This window comes from Tauraco erythrolophus, chromosome 8 (assembly GCF_009769465.1).
Source record: "Tauraco erythrolophus isolate bTauEry1 chromosome 8, bTauEry1.pri, whole genome shotgun sequence".
Lineage (NCBI taxonomy): Eukaryota > Metazoa > Chordata > Aves > Musophagiformes > Musophagidae > Tauraco > Tauraco erythrolophus.
In genome coordinates, this window is record NC_141472.1 from 17,736,742 (window position 1) to 17,758,458 (window position 21,717).

The following is a 21,717-nucleotide window of genomic DNA, read 5'->3' on the forward strand; positions in this document are numbered from 1 at the left end:
ACTCATTCACAAACTTCCCACAACCTGTAGGTACTTCATAATCTAAAATTACACTTATATAAAAGAGAAGCTAAATTCAGGCTCTGTAATAGGCAAATCCCTATGAAGAGTTTACTTCCTAATTTTATTCTAAACTTAACCACATTAAAGATGTATTCAAATGAAGATATAGCGCATGCACCTTCTCTAAACAAAAGTTGCTGTGTATCAAGACAGCTTAAAAAAAATCTGTAAGAATCCAATTTTAGGCCCACTAGCACCAGTAATATCAAGAAGACAGTTGCACAGCTCTTCATAACGTCCATCAAAACATTTGGAAATGATCCCCTGCACTGAGCATCAAAGAAAAAGGGGAAAATACAGAGACATTAAGAAGGGGTCCCTTTGATTTAACCTAATTTCTTATCTCAAATAAAAATATTGAGGTGCTCTAAAACATGCAGATTTCCCCAAAACAAATTCCTTATCCACCTCAAACTCAAATGCCCAACACTCGCTTCGTATCAAACAACCAGAGCAAACAGGCATTGCCATATTGGCCCAAAACGAAGAATCGGCATCAATACTTGACTTCGTACTAAAAAGAGTACAAGAAACTGTAATAATTACATAACCTACTTTTACAAAATTATCTTTAATGGCTGTGATAGTAACTTCATTAAGTGCCAGTAAAGGAAATGAAAAAGCTTAAGATGAGGTCAGAACATGCCCTGTTGGCTGCTTCCTCAGAAGATGCATCAAATATGTTATTTCTGTCTGAGAAACAGCGGGCTCCTGAGGGTAGCTGTTATGCAGCCGCAAAAAAAAAAATGAAATCATGATACGAATTCTTCTGACCCTAAAAGGAGCATAAGGGGTCAATTGCAAGAATAAACTAGTTGATCTTAATCTGGAAATTTCATACCATTGCATGTATAAACGGCATATTATAATAGTGAAATGTATTAAAGAAGTATAGTCTTTAATTTTTTTGTCCCTAGTACTGCAGCAGACACACAGACATATCATTCCATAGTCTCTGCCAACTGATGTTTAGTGGCAGCTGAAACAGGAACAATTCACCCTCCCTTCAGAAAAACATTTAAACAAACACACACGAGTTTTCCTGAAAAAGGTGAGAAAGGTATGGTGTGCTTTTTCTGACACAGGGCCACAAAGCAGAAAGGCAGTAATTAAAAAGGTAGAAGCAAAAGAAGAATTAAGAGAAGTAAATCCTGGTTAATTAACATAGCTCATACACTTGCCCCTTGCCCAAACATCCTATGAAATCTCAGTAAAAAAAGAATTTTTTCATGGATTTTTATCCATGGCAGTTATGTTATATAACAGCCAGTTATGAATAGAGCTCTAATGGAATTAAATGTCATCCAAGAAGTAAATTTTCATACAGATTAAGGGAAAGTATGATGGAAGACTGGTTTAGGACAAGAAACAAACAAACATAAATAAGAAGTTTTGCAGTATGAGAACATTTGAGGACTGAATAAAATTGTGCCAGGCAGAAAAGGAAAGACTGAGTAACACAGGTGAAGAGGAATACTACAAGTAGTAAGTAGTTTATTTACACCTACCACGGAATCAGGGAGTGTTTCTTGTTATGACTATGTTAACTCCATTCAACCTTTGGCCACTAGTAACCAGCTGTAATTGCAAAAGAAACTTTGTCTGAAAATACAAGGAATTACAGGTAAAAGTTTTTGATCTTCTGCAGCACAGAGTAGTAGCTGTAGAAAGGTGCGTCCCAGTATAATACATAGCACTAATCCTCCTCACAAAGTAGAATACCCTGGAGTAGATAAGAACATTCTCTGCAAAGTAAATCCTCTCTTTATTTATACTCTGGCACAGTTTCCCAATATTTACATTTATACAACAAGCCAAAAAATTACTCAGACTTATTTTTTCTTTATATTTCACATTTAGAAGAACAGCAAAGCTCTGAGCACCTGGACCATAATTAAATCTATAATTCATCCAGCAGCATGAAGACTAATATACAAATAAATTAACTCCACCTGCCAGAAGAATAAATAATACCGGGAACAACTTATTGCAGACACCAAAAATGAGAACAGAAAGGTTTTATAGTAAAGTTCTGTCTTTCAGACTTCACTTAGACGATCTTTTTCCCCAAATTCCTACTCCGGTGGTGATCCAGACTCCAACACTAAAACTTCAGAGGCTAGAAGAAGGTCAGAGAAACTCCTAACGGGCAGATTGAGAGGCACAACACTTATAAGCGCAGCCCTTTTGAGACATGCTACCAGCAGAGCATGGCTACACCATTAGCACACTGGGCCCACACTGTTCCTCCGGGGAGAAAGGGGTGCCCTTGGCTGGCACTGCACAGCTGGCTCGGGAGCAGAGCTGGGGCACCCCAGAAACACGTTGGCTCCTAACGAAGGTTTCAGCCTCTTGGGACCACATGTAGCTGGTGCAATTTCAAACAGCACCCAAGATACCGCAGCTCATACACCCACCCTAGGACAGGAGAGCACAAAGGTGTGTTTCCCTGTCCTGTTCTGCATACAGACCGGATAAAATCCAGGGTCTGGCTTGCACCTAGCTTGAAGACTGTAGTTACACACTGCAGCAGTGCCAGGATGACTCACGGCGCTTTGCACTCTGCCAGCTTGACTTTGTACCGAGCAGAGATGTTGCGTACGGAAAGCACAAGCAGTTGCAGCACAGCATCTCACAGATGCTGCTCGTCAAGCACTCGTTCCTAACGACATCCACAGCAAAACTAACCAGAACTGACCCCTCAGTTTTGAAATCAGCAATTGAATTCAGAAATAGAATCACAGAATCATAGAACGGTTAGGGTAGGAAGGGACCTCAAAGATCATCTAGTTCCAAGCCCCCTGCCATGGGCAGGGACACCCTCCAATACACCAGGGTGCTCAAAGCCTCATCCAACCTGGCATCGAACACTTCAAGGGATGCAGCATCTACAACTTCTCTGGGCAACCTGTTCCAGTGCTTCACCACCCTCTGAGTAAAAAATTTCTTCCTTATATCTAATCTAAATCTGCCCTCTTTCAGTTTAAAACCATTGTCCCTTGTCCTATCATTACACGTCCTTGTAAAAAGTCCCTCTCCAGCTTTCCTGTAGGCCCCCTTTAAGTACTGGAAGGCTGCAGTAAGATCACCCTTCTGAAGTAAGAAGCCTTCTCTTCTCCAGGCTGAACAGCCCCAAGTCTCTCAAGCCTGTCTTCATAGCAGAGGTGCTCCAGTCCTCAGATTATCTTCGTGGCCCTCTGGACCCGCTCCAGCAGCTCCATGTCCTTCTTGTGTTGGGGACTCCAGAGCTGAACGCAGTATTCCAGGTGGGGTCTCACGAGAGCAGAGCAGAGGGGCAGAATCACCTCCCTCGACCTGCTGGCCACAATTCTTTGGATGCAGCCCAGGATACCGTTGGCCTTCTGGGCTGCCAGTGCACATTGCCGGCTCATGTTGAGCTTAATACTTTCAGAAATAACATTCTACACTGCATGGACCGCTCACTGCACAAGTAACAGTGCCTTTCTTTTTCCTACAGGTTTCAAGAGTCAACGGCTCTTTCAAAGTTAACAAACTTGGAGCACTTCTGGGCATAAATGGATTTGGGCTAATACCTGGGGCAATACGGTCTCTCATAACTGCCTGCTCTTTTTCACACACTTTCAAGAAGCAGAAAACCAAAGTGATATTTCTATTGGTGCAGGAGCATTTTTATAACAGCTCTCTTATCTCCCCACCTCCTGAAACCAGCTGCTATCGCATTGATAGGCATGTGCCATTTTTACTGGAAACTTGCCCAGCCTGGATGGAGGATTTCAGAGGGGAAGTATCCAGCTTATTTCAGGTGTAGGAAGAGGTATGCTCACTGTCACTCCAGTCTCCTTACTCCCACGATTAAAAACAAAAAGAGAAAGAGAGTGCAAGCACAGCTGAGTGACAATCCTGATAAGAGATTTTATTACATTTACTATTAAATGGTCAGAATCCGAATACAGGAGTAAAGAAAAATTAGGCACACCAAATTTGCATTTGTCAGAAAACAAAGCAGAGAGTTACCGAAGCCTCTCTCACAGTCCTGCCTGAGTGAAAAGTAGGCAGCAGCCGTTCACAGCACAAATATCAAGCACAGCCAGCCTGCTTCTTGGTTAACACCACGGAGCAGCACACAGAGCAATTCAGAGGCGACGCAAACAGCCTAAATATCATCCCGCAGGAGAAGGAGTCACATTCATCCACTGAATGGCACAATCCGGCCCGCAGGCAGCCTGCAGAGGGTACAGGTACCTGCTGGAGGGGAACGACCTGCCAGCACACAGCCCTACCACCCTGCTGGGACTCAAGCTATTTCAGTCAGCAGTGCCGTACCAGGGAGCCCAACGATGCGATGTGCCCACAGCCATGCAAATCGGGCAGCCAACAAATCCAGAAAGCTGGGTCCCAAATACAAAGATTTATTTTTCCAATGTTACACACAGCCTAGGTATTTGTGAGGACAGATTAATCTAGGCTTACGATTTCTAGGCTAGCAAATCTTCATCTGCCTCAGACTACAGAACTCCCCCCTATGCTTAAATGGGATAAGGATATGGCAAATTCAAAATTCTCTAATAAAATCTCAGTGTGAGAGTGAAAACATCAGCATGTAACTGTTTCACTAATGATCACTGAAGAGAAGCAGCCAGTAAACACGTTTGACCAATACCACAATTCCCTTGTCTAACTCAATCCTTCACATGCTTCAACTTTTCTCATCAAGTGTATCCAGATACAAGCGTATAAGGTACAAAAGTAACCTTGCTCCGTGCAAAGCAAAAGGTGCCAATGTGCAGATTTACCAAAAAACTTAAAATTTTGCATCAGCTTCTCCAGCACCTGAATTCTTACAGAGCTTGCTTTCTCTACAGAAAGAAAATAAAGTGATAACACAACATGTACCTGATTAGTGTAGCTCACATCTCTCTATTTCCTCCATCCACTCCATCACTAATTTCTAGTAAGTCACACTTGTCATTGTATGGGAACTTTGCCCAGAATGCCCTTTATATCTAGAACCATACAGTGCTCAGCCTACAATAGTTGTTTTAGTATCAACAACCCCTACTATTAGCTTGCCTTCTAACTGATAAGAAATTATTGCACTTCTTCTATTCCTAAGACAAAAAACTCAAGCAGGCTTAACAAAAAACCCAAGACTTTAAATAATGCTAGTTTGCGGTGTTACCATGAAAAATAAATAGCCAGCCAAAACACTTGAAAGAAAAATGCTTTCATCATACTTGTTCTCCGAGAATCTAGCAAGTAATTGATGTTTCCACATATTGATCTATTTAAGGTTTGGTACTGTATATTATCAAACAAATCACGACTCTATACTCTATTACCGCTGTGTTTTGGTGATGTCCCTTCGACTTTGGTAACTACTTTTTTTTTTTTTTTTTAAATAAGTTACAGCATGTTTGCTCAGGTATAATGGCCAGGTGAGACCCTCATATATATATATATATTACGTATAATTTGCTCACTTCTGGCCAGGTGAGACCCTCCCCATCCCCTCAGGCCACGGCTGAGCCAACCTGCGCCTCTGCAAATGCCATGTTTAAGACAGGGACAAAGGAGCCCAAACCAAGACTGGACCTACACTGAAGAGAGAGGAGAGGCGGGGGGCTGCCCATGCTGGACCGCCGCTATCCGACTGGAGATGGCCACAGTGGCGTGGCTTGGAGACCTCTGAAGCACCCCGCTCTTGGGGCACCCGCTGGGCAGAGTTATCTTGCCAGGACTCTGAGGTTCGTCAAGAGGACTAAGATCAGAGAGAAACAGCCCTGCAGACACCAAGGACAGTGAAGACGGAGTGGGAGGAGGTGTGCTGGAGCTGAGATTCCCCTGCAGCCCGTGGGGAGACGGCAGCGGCCCCTCTGCTGCCTGTGAGAGAAATGGTGGAACAAATATCCACCCGCAGCACATGGAGAACCCCACGCTGGAGCAGAGATGCCTGTGCCTGAAGGAAGTCATAGAGAATGGTCTCCGTGAGCTGCTGGAGGCTGATGATGACGCAGAGAGGCATCTGAATCCCGTGGAGAACCCCACATCAGAGCGGGTGGCAGCTCCCTCAGAAGCCGTGACTCTGTGGGGAAGAAGCCCACACCGGAGCAATCTGATGGGTAAGGATTGCATCCTGCAGGAAGGAATCACGTTGGAGAAGTCTGTGGACTGTCCCGTGAGGAAGGGAGTCGTTGGAGCAGGGAAAAGAGTGTAAGGAGTCCTCCTTCTTTAAGAAAGGAGCGACAGAAACAACATGTGACAAACTGACCTGCAACTCCCCCATTCCCCAGTCCCCCTGTGCCGCTGAGGGAGGAGGCAGAGCTGGGAAGAAGGGAGGGGTGGGTGAAAAGTGTTTTTGAGATCTGGCTTCCTTTCCTGTTATCCTCTCTGAATAAGCCGTTAACGAATTAAATTGATTTGTCCCCAAGCTGAGTCTGTTTTGCCCATGGCCATGGTTGGAGGGTGATCCCTCCCTGTTCTTATCTCGACCCTCAGGCCTCTGGTTACATTTTTCTCCTCTTCACCTCACTGAGGGAGAGGAGTGAGCGATCTCATGGTGGCTGAGCTGCCGGCTGGGCTAAACCATGACATATAATTAAGTACATCAGCCGTAATCCTGACTTTCAGTTACCTTAAAAATGCAAAAAAAAAGAGGCGAACCAAACTCAAAAAACGAGGTAGCCTGGTTGCTATTGCAACTCTTCACACTACTCCAGCAATCCCAGCACTCTGGAGGAAGAGGAACGTGGAGCCAGCACTACCTGGCTGTGTAAAACTTGTATGGGTATCATACAAAATATCTACACCAGACAAGCAAACACTTTTGCAGCCACAGACTGTGCTTCAAATAGTTCATCATGTGAAGACCGCCATCTCAGATTTGATTACTGTTTAGTCACGCTTGTAGAATTTTAGGTTGTACAGTATTTCTGCCTTTTGCATAAGAAGTTTCTTTAATCACTCAGACTATGCTTAATATGCAGTAGGTTGCGCTATGTAACTTAGCCCACTTAAATTTGCTCCCATGGGAACACAGTGTTTGTTGCACCATTCATTACCAGTTGATTTTAGTCTCTCAAGACCTCTCTGCTTTTTCTTGATAGGCTAGAAACTAAACCAAGTCTCTTTTCTTTTTTTTCGCAAGATGTTGAAGTCCAAAACTCTAATGACAAAACTGGGCTTTAGCACAAAAGGATTGGTACACTGGGACCTTAAGGTGCCTGTAGAAACACGTGTCACTAAATCTGTAATGTCCCATTACAGCTGCTACGTCCCACTACGGCTTCTGTCACTGATATTAATGAAAGTAGATACAGACATCCATGAATAAGTTAGGATGAGCACCGATGTACAATGACAACACAGAGCTCACTGTTAACTAACCATCCCTGCACCACTTCACTTGTCCCACAGATCCTTCAGCCTGGATGAGGTCTCTGATGTTGAGATACCAGCGGGAAGGACAAAAGCTAGTTAAAGTATGAGCATACCCCAGGTGGTGACTGCACAGTAGACAAGGCCTTTGTTAGAAAAGGTGCCTGTGTGCCGGGAGGAATCTGGCTGTCCATTGTTGGCTACAATATCTGCAGCTTCACAGCTAGAATCACCATCAGCTGAACATATCTCCTATTGCATAGCTACTCATCTATTGTAATGCTTTCCCCCCCCAAACTCACTCCGCTCAAAGCATTTACAGTCTAAATGCTTTACTTAAATTGCAAACAAAAATAGCTTTCTGCTCCTAACCTTCCCTTACAGAAGGGAAAACACCCATCTTTCTCTTTGCCGTTTGTTTTCCATTTGTCCCATGGAATCTGACCTGCTGCTGCTCTACTGATTTACTTTGTCTTCAATATTTTGGTCACTTCCATGTCTAGGCTTCAGAGCGAAGTGATAACCTGAGTTTACGACTGAGAAGCCGCCCATGGCTTTCTGCAGCACCCTGTACTGCTAACCCAGTCACGGGGTGGCTTGAGCGCTGGGCAAAGCTACCTGTGCTCCAACTATGCTGATCAAGCATCCACAAGCCAGGCTGGTTTCGCGCTGAATGCATACCTGAATTTGCTTACTGATTTCCAGCCCTGCCACTGGAGCTACACAAAGGGTTTCTGGCAAGGGAGGAACCCACCACAAAGACAATCGCGTTGTGAATCCTCGAGGCTGGCCTTTAGCTTTGCTGTCTGCTCTTTGCCTTCGTTGGCTACCTTCCCAGTGCCTGCACCCTGCTGCATGCCTCAGAGAGGAACTACTGAAGTTTATAGCAGCATTAACTCATCAGCTGGAAACCTGCCAGGCTGCTTACATTTTCACTACAATCTTCTGAGCCCTGACTCCAGAGGGTGCTTAGAGATAGGATCCCTGGGCAGAGGCAGCATGCTATATAACTGTTTTCTGATGTGCGTGGATCCATTTGGGCTGTTGTGCACAGATGCATTAGGGCTTGCATATCTACTGCAAACTGCCTCTATGAAGCAGGGAAAAAACGTCCCTTGCTTTTGTTTATCTCTGTGTTAGAGGTACTTATGTGCCGGTGGAACAAAAGCAGAATCCAAGCACAGAGTATGTGAAGTATCAAAAATCAAGATCTACTGCACAACCGCTGCTATTAATTTCCCACAAAGATGATAAACCTCTGGAGAACTGATGACACGTGCCTACCTTATTTTGGTTAGCAGAAAGTGACACCTTTGTGCAAGGAAATAAGGATTGGATCCAAAATGGAAACAAAGTCAAAATGGGGGGGTGGGGAGAGGGGATAAATCACTTAGCAGAAAAATCACTAGATATTTGCTTTTTCTAATTGACAACAGGACAAATCCTGTGCACTTCCAGTGACTTTTTTAATTGCCATTACTGTTGTTGCTTGAAATCATAGAACCTGTGTATTTCCCAGGATGATTATACTACAAAGCCTTGATTAAAATACAGTTTTTAAATGAGGGGAAAATCACTTCCTGATGAGCTTTCCTGTAACATTGTCATTTAATTCCGGTATCACAGACAGCTTGGTCAAACTTGTCCTCAGGAGGTCACTTAGTCCATTTCCTGCTTAAAGATAGAATCAACTGCATCTAAACTGCTCCTGCCAGTCATTTGTCTAAACTTTGTTCCTACAAACCTCTGGTGATGCAGATCCACCACCTCCTTACCCATACTGTCTTTATAGCTAGGTACTCCCCATGTCTAAACTAGGTCTTCCTTACGGCAGTTTGCCCTCCACAACCACCACACAGGACTAGCAACAATCACCTTATTTCCTTTGCAGCAACTTTGTTCTACGTACAAAGATTACTCTTTCTGTCTTTCTTTCCTCTAATCTGTGTTCTTTCCAGCCAGCCCATGTCACTTTGCAGTGTTGTGCTTAAAACTAGCCAAGGTACTCCAGCTGCCTCTACTAGTGCTGAACGGAACAGGATGACTTTACACACCATGTCTCCAACACTTTTTTTTTTAATACATCCCCCTATTGTGACTACTGTTCTATTTATTTCTCTTGCTGTGGCCTAGTATTGTTGATTCCTGGAAAGCACATGATCCTCAGAGTGGCTACACCTTTTCTGAAGAACTGCTCCTCATCCAGTCTTTTTTCCCCGACGGATTTGTGCAGCTGATTATGCCTACTAAAGTGCTGTGCCTTGCAGTTCTCATTATTAAATTACATGCTATTTTTAAGGTCACTTCCTATATTTGCCCACGTCACTTTGCACTCTAGACCTGTCCTCCAACGCGCCTATAACCCCTTCCTCCCCACTGTTAACTCCAAATGAAGTATTTATACGCTCTAGTCCAGTACCCATGTCGATAATGAAAACATCAATTACTAATGGCTGCAGGATAGTCCTCTACAGACCCTCTCTACAAATTCTTCCAACCTGAAGGTGACCCACTGGTAATTACAGGTCACCGTGGTGTTTCATCAAGCAATCTCTCCCCTCACTTACTTCTGAAAGCGATGCTTACAACAGTTATTTCGACACTGCCAACTAAATCTGTATCTGAGTTGCTAAAAGATCTGGCCAGTCTGTTTTACAGTAAGTGCTATAAAATTAACAACTGCTTCAGCCACAGTTCAGAACTAGATAACAGTACAGTGCACTCTCTGCACAGGGAAAATTAATCCAAATTAATGGAAGCAGGCTAGGACTCGTTTATCACTAGCAGCTACTGGCTCAAAGCAAGGCATCAATTTAAAGTTACAGCATAGTTCCTGGCTAGCTTAATGGTATGCACGCTCCTGTCCTAGATGGCAGCTGGATATCCTTGCTCCTGCCTACTTAGCCCTGAACTCAAAAAACACGCTCGAGGTAGTTTTCATGATGTCTGTATTACCTGTTTCGAAACGTTCCACATCTATGCAAATCCTCGTTATGCTAGCTCCAGGAAATCTCCACACATCAGTTTATCTGAAGTAGTCAACTCATTTTAAATAAAAGGTTTGGTGTAGTTTAACTGATTCTCTTATATTTGCACTTTGCTAATTTGAATTAAAATTAGGTGTCCCAATTCTGTAAAAGTACAGATCAAATCAAAGAAGAGTAACTGATACAGATAAATCAATCTGATGGGGAAGCATTCAGTGTGCTAGGACCTTGTCATATATATTGTTTATCACAAACTAAGTATGACAGGCTGGCAGTGGTGAGCAATGCACAGTTTGAGTGCAAAACCAAATATATATACATATATACATATATACACACATATATACATATATACACACATATATATACACGGCATATTTTAATCAGTTTTATCACAGAGCCTGAAGGGCCTCTGTACAGTTATACAAATGGATATTTAAAAGCAGATTTGTTCTGAAGTATAAGGACACATTACTTTGTGGTTTTTACAAATTTTTGCACAACAATGCTTAAAGAATTGTTTAAAAAATAGGCCTGGCTGAAGCTGGTTTTATCTGTTTCCAGATAAAACTTAGACATAAAGAGAGTCAGTTCTCTAACACCAGTAGCTGAATGAAAAACATTTGAACTATTTCTACAACTCTAGAGTAGATAGCCAGCCACCAATTTTTTTGTTTTGTTTTGTTTTGACAGTAATGCTAATGAAAACTGGTGAAAGATTTATATGCTCTCTTGACTAACACACAGACGTTTAAGAACACGTACGACAGCACTGTGGACACTGCTTACACAAGTGCCTAACCTGCAAATTTGTAGGCATGAAAACTTACTCCTGTGAGTAGGTATGTTGATTTGCGTTGCATAACCCTATGTTAATTACGTCACTGAGATTACTGGCATGAGAAATTGACTGGGGAGGGCTGGTAAAAAAACTTGGTTTGTAGCTTGCAAGAGGCCAATACAAGCATAGGAGAAAAAAAACTTGAGGCATTTTGAGTTAGTGGATCTGTCCTCTACTCTCAATTGAAAAGAAAGTAATTTAAATATTCTCACAATTCAATACATTCAGGAGTTACACCACCTTCCACTGTTGCATTTTTTTAATACAAGCACGTTAAATAACAGTGCACTCTAGCTATACTTAACACTTAAATGTTTTACTGAAATGCCTTTCTAAATTTGTTTCATCCCTTCTCCTTAAGCAGTTTCACTAACTGCTGGCAAATAAGGTAAAAGCCACTCTGCACACATAAAGATGGCAGAATCGGGCTGTTGCTACAAATGGACAGAAATACAAAAATATCAGACTTCTGATTGCTGTGCTAAATTATACTACTCCTTCCTACTCTCACTGAGACTATACTCTTCTGCTGAGAAAGAGAGAGGGAAGAAAGACAATGGAAGAAAACACTTGGTAGAATAATTCTAGATAAATCAAAGCTATCACTAGATAAACATGTCTTTGAATCACTGCGAGTCACTGATTTACGTTCGGCAACTAACAATGAAAGAATTGCTTCAGAAGGAACCACAGGACCGTGTTCAGAGCTGGACAATACTAAAAAGTACTATTTTGATATTCACTTGAGAGCTAATTCAAACATGTTCTTACAGGAGTTGTGAACCCTCTTGGCTATTTTTGTAACTGCAACTGCAAACTTCTGTATAGGGAAGGAAGTGTTAGAAATAATTGTGTGGGTTTGTGCTCTCAGGACCATTCTGCAAACTTCAGCTTTCTTTTCTTGTAGCGTGCATTTACTGCACTTGGTGGTAAGAAAGTGCTAGGCAGGGAGAGACAATAAAAAGTATAATGTAACTATCAGAAGGTACATTATCGAGTAGAGTTTGGATGACCTTTTTAAAATTTTGCTCATTCAGCTTCAGCACAGGCATTTTTGCACATACTCCTAATATGGTGTCTCTTACATACCTTAATCAACTTCTTCTATAGGGACCTTTTTAGTGTCCACAGTTGGGGTTTTCACTGCAGAGGTGAAAACAAGCAAAACTGGCATCTTTTTTTTTTACTTTGTGAGACTCAATATTTAGCAATATGAAGATGTTTGGCCAATAAGAAATTAACAGAATAAACACAAAACTGGGGGACTGACATCGATCTGAAAAGTCAACAGCTTGACTGGAAAAAAAAAAAAAAAGTACATGTGAAGACTTGGGCACACGTTTGTGCTACTGTATGGGGGCCTGCTATTTGACTGCATTCAGAATATTCTTCCTCCTACTGACTTCAAAAAAGCAACAGAACTAACGCCTGGCTTTGATAAAGGAGAGATGGAAACTTATTACATTTGAGAGACAAAGGAACGGATTGACTTATTCATATCCTGGTGTGTCTGACAAAATGCTTTGTGTGAACAATGCCTACTCTGAAGGGAGGGAGGAAAAATCCAGCAGAGTTGGTTTGAATCACCTATTTAAACCGTTTAAGCAAACTTGGACAATTTTTTTTTGTCCCCCCCCTACCCCGAGGAGCGCTATGGAGTAATCACATGAATCCGCTTCGCTTACAGACTGGAGTTAGTCACCTCTATGGCAGAACTGGAGCAAGCCACAGCTGTGCAGTAACATCTTCAACAGGCACAACTGTTTGCAGAGTAAACATTTGCCTATAACCTTACTGTAGATAGAGTATGTTAACAAAAGGAAGGCTTCTACGAGCTTAGCTGTGGCACCTTCCTCCCTAACACGAGGCTGCCTTAGCTCAAATCCAGCACTACCTCTGCACGTGGAAGAGCCTGCACCACCAGCACAATCGTTCAGCGCTCCTCATTGTTTCAGACAGCTCAATTGAAAGAGCTTAAATTACTGGTCAGAAGAATACCTTCAAAATATTGCTTTAAATACACACTGCAATGCTTCCCCGCTGATGGGGTAATAACCACAGTGAGACAGTTACAAACATCTGGATTCATGGGTCCATAACTAAACCAGTAATAGCACTCGTGTGCCAGGGTTTTGCAGGCGTTTTTTCTTTGTGTCAAACTCCAGACCATGGGGTTTGGCTGGCAACGCTCTGCAGCACAGAATTAGCCCAAGATGTGGCAGTAATGAAACGGACAAATGAAGTCCTTAGGAAGCAGAAGAATCTTGTGCTAAAACAAAACCCTTACGTGCCTTGCTCCCATTGTGCTCAGTACACATACTTCGGAGAGTTATTTTAAAATAAGTAATTTTAAAATGAACTACTCATAAACTATCAACCTACTTGCAAGCCTAGGAGAGGCCATAAACAGCAAGAACATCAATTGTTACTTTTTGTAGTACTGCTCAAGAAATCACATTAGTATATATTAGCATACAAGGCCTGAAAATAAATAGTAACAGCTACAGTAATCCCTATTAAGGAAAATCTTTTCAACAGACCTATCAGGCCAGGCGCTCACTAGTTAGAGGATGAGACAGAGCAGGGAGCCTTTGAGACTATCCAAGCAGCTCTCCCTTGGTAAGAATTCCCATTTCCCAGCAGCTACAAAGGAGCAAAGTTGTCTCTCTGACCAATGCTCTAACACACGTGTTTTGTCTGGCCTTTCTTGCTTTTTTTTTTTTAACCACTTGCTTTCACATCTGATCTTTAATTTAACAAGGAGAAAAGATTAAAGTCAATTGACAGAACAGAATATAAAACGCTTAAATTCTCCCACTTGCATGGGAAAGATGCACTACCTTAACTCACCTCTTTTTAAACCACATGAATTAAGCTCTGAGTGGATACACCGGTTCTGGTGTATCAGGGAGGACATATTTTTTGCTATTATGGATCAGCAGGGTAGCCAGAAACAGCCAAAGGAAGCTGCTATAAATCACAGTACCCCTGGGAACAGCCTCACTTGTGCCAGCCCTAAAATCCAGGAAGTACAATGAGCGTCAGAGCCTCCTGTGCCCTGCTCCACCTGAGCTGCAGCCTCCAAGACGGGCAGGTCAGAACGGCAGCCTCAGATGTAACCTTAACTACAGAGCCGCGACCTCCGATCTAAACAGCTTTATGCCATGAACTGAAAATAGTTATTCCAGATATGTCAAACCTATTTAAGAGCATCTCTGCAGCCCAGATTTACCACACATTACGTGTGAGATCCTTGCAGCATTTTCCTGGGAATGTATAACGGTGGGGTTTGGCACACTTCCATACCTTGAAGTACATATAAGCGCTTGGCCATGGTTTGAAATCGAGCTGCCTAGGAGCAATAGGGCCAAGACCTTTTTAGCTTTGCTTTATGCTATTAAAAGCACAAAAGAAATTAAATACAGCACACTGCACCAAGTAGCACAGCTTTGAGTTAAGCCAGAAAAAGCGAGAAAAAACAGGATCAGATACCTGTGTCCTCAGTTTACCTATCTGTCCTAGTGCTACGGTGCATGTTGGACACCGACTCATTTCAAGATCTTCTGTTGGACAGGAGAAAAGATGAGGATAAAGCAGTACTTAATTTCCCTCCAGCATCTTTAGTGGCTCAAGACCAAATCTAATGTTATTGTTTTTGATATTCTATCTTTCTTGGAAATCGCACTGAAATCACAGGAATTTAGAGTATTACTGTTAGAGAGCAAAGCTATCAGCAGAAAGATGTTAAGTTTTATACTTGGTACCCCCAAGATGCAGTTCATATTCACTGCTCACAAACATGACACAGTGACACATGACAACATGATTTTTCTAACAGTTCATTGTCCAATTAACAGAATCAGAAATCAATCTCTACTGTTAAGACAAGCAAGCAAAAAACTGTTTTTTTGACATTTTTATTGTGCCTGTCACTCTGCTATCCCAGTGCCTAAAATAGAAGTTAACGTGCAGCCCAGGCCTGCTCAGCACAGCTCGGGAACGGGGCTCTCTTGGGGCTCTGGCATTTTTATAAAACAGATGTTACAGCAATAGATGTGACTGTGGGAAATGTAACTGCTGAGGAAACCTACACCTCTTTTGCATGAGAATCACAGTGCAACCAGTCTCTATCATTCTAAAGACTCCATGTGCAGTTACACTGGCAGGTGAGAAGTGGCAGCAGCCATCAGTGTCTAACACCACATGAGAGAGTTCAACATACTCTTCAGTAGTTGCACTGTATCCTTTCAAAGTAACATCTAATGTTTTTTATGTGCCATTATCATATTTTAAAAACTGCTGATTTTTTTATCACTTATGTGACCGAGTTACCAGAAGGACTATCAATGCACAAGAGTACTGGTGACCAGTTGTATTCTTGTGCAGCCTGCAACATGTGGACTGCAAATGATAAGACTGTGCTCTAGGACTGGAGGAGAAACACATTTTCATGAAGAAATCTCTTTGGGAGAACTTAGGACACAACGTGTTTTATTTTTAAAGCACATGTGAACATGCCCAAGTTATATGGGATTGTAAGTGTTTTTTTCACAAATCCTTTTTCTTTTACAAGAAAAGTAATGGGTAGCGTTCTGCTGCTTGTGGCACGACGAGCAACGAAGAGGTGTCATACGCCTGCTGTGTCGGTCTGTTGCCTTATAGGTGCCACTACACCCTTTAAGAAAGCACGTTACAAGCTTCAACTGCGCTGCACGTAACACAGCTGCATTCACCTCCCCATACCAGAAAGGCTCCTTCCAGCAAGTCAATTCCAATGTAACAATAATCCTTCGGGCACTGAAACTCTGTTCAAATTATTGGTCCTGAAAACCCAGAATTTCTGTTACAGAAGCCAATATCTCTTGTAAATATTTTTTATTTTGGAAAAGGTAAAAATGCACTTGTCATACAGTTGCTATTGAGTAAAACAGTTAAAAGTCCTCTTAAAAAATACTTATGGGAACAGAAACACTGACTTCTTCACTGGCAAAAAAATAAATCTTTTCCCTTGCACTCTGTAGGAGAGAAACTTGAATAATTTTAGACACAGAGGGGGTTTTCATCATTCTCAACAGCATTCCTGGGCATCTGGTAGTATAAGCTTAAAAGAAAAACTCTGCAATACTCTTGTGCTAATATAAGAGGAATATGCTTTCCCAAGGAGCTAAATATCAGATGGTATTGGAGAGTGTGAGGGGGAAGGCTTCTCTTTCTGAAAGCCAAACTGTAACTTGCTGTACCCGAAACTGCTACAATTATCTTTTTAGCAACTATAAGGCAAGGTGTTGGTATTCTATTTCATTTAAATACCTTCTCTTCTACTGTGCAGCCTTTGGGGGTCCAAGTATAAAGTGCATGATCAACACAGAACTAGATCCTAGTAATTTATTAAAAGTTATTTAAAACAGTTATTTAAAACCAAAACAAAACCAAACCACCACCCCAAAAAAAAAACCCAAACCCAACAGACATTTGCTCTCTTGACAGAGCTTGCCTCTGTTGAAGAGGAAGAGCCACTGACCCTGCATGCAAATACATCAGACTGCCACAGGCAATCTACAGCACAGTCCTCAGGGTAAGACACCTTTACCAGGAGTTCAATAAAACACAGCTCCGGTTAGTCCCTGCTCTCACAGACCAGTCAGATAGGAGAACAATCCACATTTTACTGAATGCGCCAGACCTGCACCAAACCTTCCCAACTATTCAAAAAGCCAAACAATTCCAATAGAAAAATCAGAAAGCACTTCCAGCATTTTTTTAAGCGTGTACAAGGCTCGCTGTTACACATGAGCTACTAATCTGAAGATACCTTGCAGTCGGAAATCTTACTGAGACGCATCAAATGAAAGCAATACTATTTACATGTAGCTTTACTGCAAATCTCAACACTGGATGCTCACGGCTAATGAGAAATTTTATGCATCCCTTAAAAAAAAAGTAAAACATGCAAAAGATTTAAAGAAATTACCTAGCTACTATGTAACTTTCCTACAGATCAAGCACTCCAGCTACCCTCACTTTATCTAAGACTAAATCACTTAATCTTCCAAGCTCACAATTTCATTTTCTAAAACCTAACAGAAGTGTCTCCCAAGTTGGGAGCTTCCTTAAAAATATTCTCTATCGAGAGACTACAACTTTAACCAACAGACACATAAATTCAAAGGCAACACTTCAGCATATCTAACTGTTAAGCAACACACCAAGAGAAAGCATATAAAAATCACATACGGTTCTTTACCTCTACCTGGCACTCAAAAAGCCAGTTCGATCTACGTGCAGACATTAAGTTGAAAGCTTCAGTGTATTTTCAAGTTCATGTAATTAATGTTTCACGAAGGCAGTGACCAGCTACGAAAACCGCACCGAATACACTTTACTACGTATATCAATCACTAATGACTGCGCCTCCAACATGCAGACAAAATAGCAAACTTCAATACCAAACGTTCCCGATGCTCGTTCAATCTGCCGTACGCAATTTCTGTCTGACAGTCACCGGCCATAAACACTAAGTTTCCCACTTGTTAGCCCGAGCACATTAATCTCCTACCACCGTCCACAATTTAAGAAGCCGTTACCTACCTGCAGTTCGGAGGAGGATCAAGGGTTATTTCAGCTAGCTCCTTCTGGATTCTGTTGGCGAAATGAGAACAGACACAAAGCATTTGAGATAGTCTATAGAATAAATCAGGGAATTACACTGCCCTCTACCACCATGCAGTTAAATGCAAGATTGGCTTTGCCTTCAGTAATGCTAACATGGCTGCTTCCTCTTTGTTCTCAGAGGCATAACCCAAATCCCACAGCTGAGAAACTTTGCAGCTTTTTTCCCACTCCACGCTGCACGTAAACACAACACTTACAACTGAGTTGGGTAGAAATTTCCCACAAGTGTTCAGAAGAGTAACTCTTTTTCACCTCTGAGCACTTTTTACCAGAGAGATTTTCTTGTCAAGCTAATATGCAAATGAGGGGGGGGTGCACAGGCAGATTTGACAATGACTTTACACCGGCACTACAGGCCTGGGACTGAGGCTGAAGAAGTGACCCGTGCTGGCAGCAGACACACTCTTTTCACAATATTTTACCTACTACTGTGCAATGTGTTTAAAAAGTGGATCTGCAGATCTGCCAGGCTGTCTCTGTTACTGGAATAATCTCTCTGGATCAACTTTGCTTCTCTCCACACCTTCTGCTGCCTCTCTTCCCCCAACCTTATCCAGGAGCTGTATTTACATGATAAAAAGTGACGGAATAACTTGAAATAATCTGTGCTGAGCTTTACTCTATTACAACCATTCCCAAGCTGTTAAGATCTGGAAGAGGAATACCAAAAACTTTTTGTCAATTTAATAGTTTATTCAGGTATGTAAGAAGTGCAATTTCACAGGACGCATGGTAAATTCCTCTTAAAAATGTCAAACAAGACTTCTCTTCAGAAGAGGATCCACACAAACAAGACCGTGAATTTCATACGAACAGCAAACGTCAAAACATGAGCTAACAGACACTGCTCTGCATGCCCTTGCACCAGTACCAGTAAGTTCAGACTGCTGAACTATTTGAGATGTACAGAATTAGACTTGCAGCAAATAAGTGAAATAAAGGCAAGAGGGGAAAACTCAGTCTCAAAAGCCTGCACCTCAGGCTTTTCAAAAGAGATAAGTAGTAAGAGTATAAGAGTAAATAAGTAATCACAAAGCCTACATAGTAGTTCCAGAACTTTTCTTTCTTTAGCCAGACCTATTTCAAAGAGTTTCTTTAAGAAACTCAAAAGTCATCAAAGCCACACAGTCACACTCTGCAGCAATTTTAACACATTTCAGAAAGCATTTACTGAATTTAAGTCCAATTCAAAATTAGTAAAGTGTTCCTAAAAGTTAGAACTACAGTATTCACACTGAATAAGCAAAACTTAAAGCTACTAGAGCTACACTACAGCTTTTCTTGCTACTGGATATTTGTAAATATTCGTAAAGCAAAGCAACTCCAGGGAAAGGACTGGAAAGTTAAGTTTCATCTCTGAAGACCACTGGAATCAAGGGATTTAAAGTTTGCTAATTTCACACAGCTGAATTTACAGAAAATTACCAGAGTGCGTGTCTTGAGAGTTGGACTGCCAGTAACCTTATATACAAACAAAAACGCAACAGATATAACTAAACAAGTTTCTGAAGATTTTGATATTTAAAGGTAGAGGCTCTCTGTAGAACCCCATGGCTTGAATCTGCAGATCCTAAGGGAGAAAACTCGCCTCCGTTTCTCCTGAAAGAACTGCAGAATGAAACCATTACTTCAAGGTGTGTAAGGCTCTCCCGTGCACTGACATGAAAAGTTAGTCATAAGGCCCACAGAAGCCACTGGGGTTTTGCGACTTCTTTAATTAAAGAACACTGCTTGTCATCAGTCTACAGACCATAATAAAAGACACCAGGAGGACTCCACCCTATACCAATCAGGCATGGAAACCTAACTCCGAGAAAGAGAGCCAAAGCTGATACACTCCCTCACATTTCTGCAACTACGAGACGTATTCAGGTGCCCCCCCCAGCCAGCCTGTAAGTTACCGAGTTCTCAAACAACTCTTCAAAAGACGTTTGACAAGTCTGTGTAATTATAGCCCCAATAAGACCTGGATTAATGAAGACACTGCCCGGCAAGCTCCTGTACTACAAAAGTTGGCACTTCACTCTTCTCCACGTGGCTTTACGAGAAGAACCCCTCTGCCTTGAAAAGCGCAATGCGAGTACTGTGACTCGAAATCCCGTGCAAAAATACTACGGAATGTTTTACTGTCCCCTTTACCTTTTAGCACTAGTAGATAGCTTAGCAGTAGTTTTGCTGGATAGTTTGGTGTTCTTCTTCTGCTGGGTGGCAGAGGGTTTTCGTTCTTCTTGCTCTTCGGGTTCAGGTGCAGGTGGATCCCTCTGATCGGCATCTGAACTACCGCTGCTGGTACTTGGACTTTCATCGTCTGACCTCTGCCTATCACTGGACATCGTGGGGAACTTTTTTGGGGAAGGAGAAGAAAAGAGGCAGAGTTAATACAACAGGCAGGACTCTCTCTTGCCATTCCCCAAGTTCCAGAGAGCACTTGAATCGGTGACAACTCTGTTTTGCTGAGAAATGAACAAAAATATACTTCTTTGTCTCGTCCCCAAGGGCTGCAGTTTGACAGCTACAAAGCAATATTTACACTTCTGAAAATACAGATATTTCCAATTTTTAAACCCACTCGCATTTTTTTCATACTTTAAACAATATGCCAATTGTCAACTTTGTTCTGAGGCATGAGGCAGATTTAGCAGGGTACTTAGGCAATGAACATTAATAACTTATGATACATTGTAAATAACAGACCTCATTGAAAATGTTTTTTAAAAAGTCACTAATACCCTGTAAATATTTACACTGGAGCAGAGCATTTTATTGGGTCCAAACGCCAGATCCCCCCTCTCCCCCTCTCTCCGAGAAAATACATTGCCAGTAACACTTGGGTTGGTTTCAGATGGAAACGTACACTTGCTCTGTGCATTTAAAGGGCTGGGTTGGGGAGGGGGGGGGACCGAGGTTTTTTTTTTTTTTCTTGTTGTTGTTTTTGTTTTTTAAAAGGGAAAAACCCCAAGATGCATTTAAAGCAACTCGGGCAGCAGCAGCCCCGGTTATTTACATGGCCAGCAGCGAGAACTGCATTTGGCCACCACAGAGCTGCCGGAGGGGGAAGAAGCATAATTCAAACTGCACCTTCTGCACAGCTCTCCCCGCCGCCGCTCCCCGCGCAGCTCCACCAGGCAGACCGACATTTTTCCGCCGACCGGGGAAGGCGGGGGGGGGGGGGGGGGGGAGGAGGGGGCTGCCCCGGCGGCCGGGGCGGGGGGGGGGTGGTGGCGAGGAGGAGCGCGGCGGGGAGCTGCGGCAGGGCTGGAGGCGGCCGCCCGGCCGCGCTTTGTGGGGAGAGCCCGGCGCGGCGCGGCTCGGCGCGGCTGGGCTCGGCGCGGCGGGCGGCGGCGGCTCGGCCGGCCCCGCACCGCACCGTGCGTGTGCACCAAGTGAGGCGTGAACTCAGGCCGGCTCCGCGCCCCCGGCCGCCGCCAGGCAGCGAGCGCCGAAAACAAGAACAAAGCTCCTCTACCAGCCCCCCCGCCTCCTCCCCGCCTCCCCCCACCGCGCTCGCCCAGCCGCCGCGGCAGCCGCCTCGCCCGCCTCTCCCTTACCTTCGCCGGCGTCCTGTCCCGCTGCTGGGTCGGAGGGGCGGGATGGCGGGGGGCCGGGCCGGGCCCGCGGCGCCCGAGGAGGGGACGGAGGCGGCCGGGGGGCTATACGGCGGCGGCGGCGGCTCTGTGGCCGGGCAGTGTGGAACATTGAGAGCCGGAGCAGGGGGGGACGGGGGGAGGCGCGGTGCGGCCCCGCGGCCGGCGGGTGGCGCTGGCGGGCCCCGCTCTGCGGCGCGGGCTCCCGCGGCGG

General features: G+C 43.4%; 1 protein-coding gene across 2 annotated transcripts in view; it reads right to left on the reverse strand.

The window, feature by feature from the left end:
* Positions 1 to 21,503, reverse strand: part of UBE2E3 (ubiquitin conjugating enzyme E2 E3) — a 60,058-nt gene extending 38,555 nt beyond the window's left edge. The window contains exons 1-3 of one of the 2 annotated variants that reach the window (XM_086615231.1): positions 21,468 to 21,503; positions 20,059 to 20,261; positions 17,836 to 17,886 (exon numbers count right to left, since the gene is read on the reverse strand). In XM_086615231.1, coding sequence (XP_086471357.1) covers positions 17,836 to 17,886; positions 20,059 to 20,252 — 245 coding nt within the window. In that variant the 5' untranslated portion in view covers positions 20,253 to 20,261; positions 21,468 to 21,503. Of the gene's footprint in view, positions 1 to 17,835; positions 17,887 to 20,058; positions 20,262 to 20,648; positions 20,675 to 21,467 lie in introns of those variants that run through there. The other variant, XM_086615232.1, reaches the window with a different exon arrangement.
* Between the last annotated feature and the right edge of the window lie 214 nt (positions 21,504 to 21,717).